Source organism: Myotis brandtii, unplaced genomic scaffold (genome assembly GCF_000412655.1).
Source record: "Myotis brandtii unplaced genomic scaffold, ASM41265v1 scaffold191, whole genome shotgun sequence".
Lineage (NCBI taxonomy): Eukaryota > Metazoa > Chordata > Mammalia > Chiroptera > Vespertilionidae > Myotis > Myotis brandtii.
In genome coordinates this window covers 3649999-3655998 of record NW_005357115.1, presented here as the reverse complement: position 1 = coordinate 3655998, position 6000 = coordinate 3649999, and the positions used below count along the sequence as shown (strand labels likewise).

The 6000-nt window shown below is 38.5% G+C and overlaps 1 protein-coding gene across 5 annotated transcripts in view; it reads right to left on the bottom strand.

The window, feature by feature from the left end:
* The window catches only part of MTA3 (metastasis associated 1 family, member 3), a 121506-nt gene that overhangs the window by 57946 nt on the left and 57560 nt on the right, over positions 1–6000 (bottom strand). For all 5 annotated transcript variants that reach the window (XR_001361820.1, XR_001361821.1, XM_014538452.1 and 2 more), the window contains exons 7-8: positions 5032–5134; positions 2871–2970 (exon numbers count right to left, since the gene is read on the bottom strand). Coding sequence is in view for 3 of the 5 variants with exons in the window: in XM_014538452.1 (XP_014393938.1) it covers positions 2871–2970; positions 5032–5134 (203 nt within the window). In the remaining 2 variants the exon portion in view is untranslated. The remainder of the gene's footprint in view (positions 1–2870; positions 2971–5031; positions 5135–6000) is intronic.

Here is a 6000-nt window from a genome sequence, read left to right as displayed (position 1 = left end):
GCGCCCCAACTCCCCAATCGGCCCTGCTCTGAGCCTGACCAGGGGCTGCACCTAGGGATTGGGAGTGCCCTCTGCCACCCGGGAGCAGGCCTAAGCCAGCAGGTCGTTATCTCCCGAGGGGTCCCAGACTGGGAGAGGGCACAGGCCAGGCTGGGGGGCCCCCCCCCCCACCAGTGCACAAATTTTTGTGCACCGGGCCTCTAGTGTTGTATATATTTTACTACAATTTTTAATCAAGTTTTTCCTACTTAAATCTTTGTATGACTCCTGGTTTTCAGATGGTGTGTATAGCTCTGATGATACAATATTAGAATTCAAATAGTTCATCTTAGTGATGAGATGTACTCAGTAAAAGATTAAAACAATAAAATAGAAATAATATACTCCAATGACCTATTTTCTTTTTAAAAAAAAAATCTGTCCCAGAAATAGAAATTAAGTTGTTCATTCTCAAATATTTACTGAACACCTATGTTTGTTGCTAGGGATTCAACAATGAGGAAAAACAGATATAATCATACATTAATGAATATTACAAGCTGACATGTGGGGAATGGGAAGGAGAAAAACAGACATTAAGCAGATAATCACAAAAATGAGTGTTTAATTATAAACAACTAACATGGAGGAACATAGTTGGTTCTCTGCATGAGCACATCACAAAGTAGCCTGCCCCAGACTGATGGATTAGACAAGATTTTAAAAAAGACTGGAGTTACCTTGGTGGGGCTGTGAGAGTATTCAGGCAAACGGAACTGGACATGCAAAGGTCCTGTAGCAGGAGGCAAACCATGGAACCAAAGGAAGGATACAGCCTGGCTAGAGCCCAGAGGACACAGAGGAAAGTGTGGGCAAGGGACTGGAGAAACAGGCCAGGCAAAATCCCCTAGTCTTGTTGACTGGTGTGGGTGTTTGTTTGTTTTTACCCTAAATGCAATCAAAAGCCACTGAAAGGATATAAGATAGGAAACAGCAAAATCAAAGTTGCATTTTTAAAAGATCACACGTAATATAGGAATTAGAAAGGTTTCAGGATAAAATTTCCTCTCTACTAAATCAACACATCCTGACCTTTCCCAGAATCAGACTTAGCACTGGGAGGCCTAAGTTTCTAGTCTTGATTCTGTCACTAATTAAATGTGAATCTTTATATAAGTTACCTCACCATTATCTCTAATATAGTCTATCCTAGACGACTTCTTAAGCCCCAAACAACTCAAAAAATTCTTTTTCTGGTATCCTACCTTCCAAATTTAGTCCTCAGAGTCCAGGCAAAAGAGAAATCCAGTGTCTACACAATTACCTGTTCTCTGAGACTGAGGCTTTGCCCCAGCCATACCTCCCTAACAATGTACATGGCACTCCACCCTCCAGCCATGTGGGTGTAGACAACAAACATGAAGTAACAGGCTAGAACATCCACCAACTACTTACTACTTACTAACCACCTCAAGGTTTACTTTGTTCTAAGGAACTTTGTTTCCTCAAAGGGGTGGAGGAAAGGTCAATGTAGTCATTGTGGTAAACTGATGATTTTTTCCTTTGCATATTGTACAAAATACACTTTTCTTTTTTTTTTGTTCCACTTCACTTTTTAATGAAACAAGGGTGAAATCTATGAAACCTCCATGGCTTCAATACTCTAATAATTATAAATCTTATTATATACCTTAGACTAGCAGTGTTTGAAATTCACAGTCTAGCTATGAGGAAGTTAGACCTAGCAATCTGCTGGTAGATTAAGTACCTGCTCCTAAAAAATTACTGGTGATTTGACAAGTGGCATACATTGATTGTCTTGGATAAATGGATGTGTCAGGTTAGGAGTGCTGACAGCCCAGCTGCAGTCCTCACAGGAAAAACCACAAGAAAACCACCTGACAGGCTACCCAGGTTCTTGCAGTTCCCCAGCCCTGCCCTCTCTGCACTGGGAGGTCTTCAGATGCATGGTCTGGTCACCTGATGGAGAAAGGTACTACCTGATCTCTTACAGGCCTGCAAACACTGAAAGAAAAGAAAGAACTTGACTCTCCAAATTCAGCTGAATGATAAATCAATTTTCATTTAAAGCCTTTCACATGTTCTTTTTGGAAAACAATCAGCAAAACTCATGTCATCAACATATTAATAATCAATTTTTAACCAGTCCCACTCATTTTTCTAGAAATGCCTCAGGATCTTATATTTTAACATCAAAGTGGAAGGCCTGACACAGCTGGGCAAACAGTATTAAAGATGCAGATCATAGCATCTGAATAACAAAAGGCGATTTCTTCCTGCTTTCACAACTTCTAAAAGATGTCAATTTCATGGCACCAAAACCATAATTTCAACACAAGAACAACATATAGAAAGAGTCCAAGTAAAGCTGAACTTAGAGTAGGTAGAGCAGGAAACCAAGGCATTTAAATGTTGCAGATTTTCTTCAGTGCTGCCTAATCCAAGATAGATAACAATAATAATATTTAAACCCAAGTCATTTTAGTGAGAACGAAACAGAAGACTAATCTGGTAGCGAGAACTCCTCAGTAGGAATCAAGAACAGATCCAAATCCTATCTCTGAAACCAGTTGTATAAACAGACCAAAACAGAATTTCCTGAGCCTCTGAGTATACTTCTGCTAAAAAAAATAATTAAAAATTATAGTAATAAATAATTTATGATATTAGATGTAATATAAAAGTGACCTCCAGACTGCTAAATACTAAAGAAAACAAAAGAGATGGAAACACTGGAGGATCTGAAAGTACCTGCCTAGAAGGAACATAAGAGCCAAGATATGCTCTCATGTCTACAACACTGCTATTTTGGGTTTAAAATTAAACAAGTAGCAGCAGAAAGAACCCTAAAATTTCAAAAAGCATCTTACCAGGGTGATGTCTCGGGAAGCTGCAGCTGCGCTCATATGCAAACTAGGCTGCCGTACAGAACTGCTGCAATCAAGGGCTCGAGCGAATGTCCCAACAGCACTAAATAAACCACAAAAACAAAGAGGGAAAATCAAGAGTCTGTTATTTTTTTTTATATTTAAAGAAACACATTTTGGTAGTGAATGAAAAATCAAGTTCTTGGATGTTTGAAAATCAAGTACCAAATAAAAATAGTATTTTCTATAAAATTTAAGAATTGACAAGCCAATTTACCATATGAGTCATTACCATTAAATTAAAAGAAAAAGTAGGTTGTGAGGCATAAAGGAGGGAAAGATCTATTTTGAAATGCCACAGAGTAAACAATTTGGCATTCAAATGTGCTAAAAAATGAGAATTAAATTAGCTAGAATTCAACCATTACTGCAAAGCAAGTTCTGACCCCCTTTTTTTAGCCCAAATTGTGAAATCCCAGTAACATTTTTTCTTGAAATATGGTCAACCTCTTCTTATGAGGCCTCAATATATATTTCCATTTTTAAGAATTACCACACTGATTATCGTATGATTTAGAAAGACTTCCCACATGTAACGAACCCTAACTTCAAGAAATAAAGCATGAAACGACAATGACTTGCTCCTTGTCTATCTCTCTTTTAAACATGTTAGCTAAGAAAAAGTTTTTAAAAGGTTGTAATTAAACTATAACACGTGAACAAAAAAGTACACATAGTACACATTGTACAGCTATGCAGTTATGGCAAAGTGAATTCATCCATGTCACCAATATCCAGGGTCAAGAAACAGAAGATGACAGCACCCTACACTACTCCCTCTCTCCCTCTTCCTCCAAAAGAACCACTATCCTGGATTCTAACACTACACACATTTTGCTCATTTGGGAACTTAAATAGAACCAAATACTATGTACTCTTTTCGTGTCCATCTTTTTTTGTTCAGTTATGTTTGTGGATTCACACATGCTGCTAGCTGTAGCTGTGTTCATTCATTCTCCTTGCTGTGGCGCATCCTCTGCATGATGCTCCCCCTCCTCCCGCCACTCTACTGATGATGGATATTTGTTTCCAGTTTGGATAGTGATATTCATGCCATCTGCATATGGGTCTTCTGGTTAGATGATAACAGTTTACCTAAGCAGCTATACCAACTCATACTCCCACCAGTAGGATGAGGGAGAGAGAGGAAGTTTTTGGGGGGGGAGGGAGGTAGACAGTGATGTGAGAGAAAAACAATGATTGGTTGCCCTCGCTACCCTCCCCAAAAGGGATCAAACCTACAACCCAGGTATGTGTCCTGACCAGGAATCGAACTGGCAACCTTTTGGTACACTGGATGACGCTCAACCAACTGAGCCACTCTGGCCAGGCTCAACTTTATTTTTGAGATTTCTCTCTTTGCTATATATAACTCTAATTCATTCATTTTCATTGTTGTAAAGTAATATTCCATTTAAGTATTATTGCTTGCTGATGTACTCTTAGTTTTTTTCTAATTTTTCTATTACAATGCTATGATAATATCATTTCCCTTCTGCTTTGCAGGAGGAATTTAACCAGGGACCTCTTGATTCATGGGTTGACACTCAACCACTGAGCCACACCAGCCAGGCAATCATCATTTACTTTTATAAGTATAAAAATAAATTTCTATCCCATTCATTTTATCAAGAAAACAGGAAAAGAGGTCAGGTAGAGAGGAAGGAAGCCAGTTTGGCAGCCAGGCCTAGAGCTCTCAAAGGAAAGCCATATGCTCAGCAGTAAGCCTTCCCCATGCATGGGTGCAGGTAAGAGGAATTTGAGGCACGCATTATTCTTGACACATGACTAATCACTGCTTTAAATTAAAGACATGGGATTTTAGGAGTTGAATTTCCTCTTTATACTTTTGTGCAGTGCTTACATTTTTACAAGGTGTGTTTATTTTTTAATATATGAAATTTAATAAATCTATTTCATTTTTAAAACAGAAACTAATGATAATAAACCATTTTATTTAGGAAGTGGTGTGACATATATTAGGCTTTCTTACATAATTAAAAAAAATACAACCAATGAAAACAGCAGAATACAAAGAAAGGAAAATATGTATAAATTATTTTATAGAGAGAAAAGATGTTTTCACGCAATGTGTCATACTCACCGTGCTACAACTAAAAACTGGTCAATCTGTCGATCTGTAAGTGGGCTATTTGGGTCCCAAACTTTAACTTCCAATTTTGACTGTTCCCTCTCATCTGATTCTCCTGTCCGAGAGCAAGGAAAATGGAGTCTTATTACCCATAAGGCACATACACGGTCACATCTGACTGATGACTGCGGTAACCACAGCATTAAAAATGTAAGGTAAATGTTCATGGTTTTTTGGTACATTCTTTCAGACAGCAAATGTAGAACACTTTGTAAAGTGAACACTGATAAAAATGCAACCACACCATATGGTATTTTCATTTGTCATTAACATGTATTTCCTGAATACTTGTATGGGTGAGGCACTAAGCCTCATGCTAAGAGATATAAACACAAAAAAGAAAGCACTCCTGCAGAAAGACGCTTAAACTATAATAAAACTTACACATAAATAACTATGCTACAAATGAAAAAAAACACCAAAAACCCTAGATGTCAAAAGAGACATACAGATATGGCTGTAGAGAAATCATTTCAGGCTAGTTAGGGAGTGAGGTCATGCAGTAGGTGGCATTTCTGCTAAGAACCGAAAGGTAAAGGAGTCCACTGGCAGAAGAACAGGACGTAAGACTCAGAAAGGAACATGAGCAAAGTCAAGGGCTCCCAAATGTGATTAGAAAAGTAGTTTGTTTCGTCAGGAGTACATTAAGGGGAATCAGGGGAGATAGCTAAGGAAGTGGACTATGAACATGTTACTGTAGATGCCACATAGATTTTCTGAAAAGGGAGGTAATGAGAAGCCCTTGCCTTTTTAGTAAGGGGGTGACAAGACCAGAATCAAACTTCTCATCTCACACTTAACAATGGTATGTAATTTGCTCTATGGACATACCCGATGAAGACAGAAACAACATGACATGGACAATGACAACAGACAGCAAAGGGAGATTTAGGAATGTCAGGGACAGACTGGCGGCAGCGG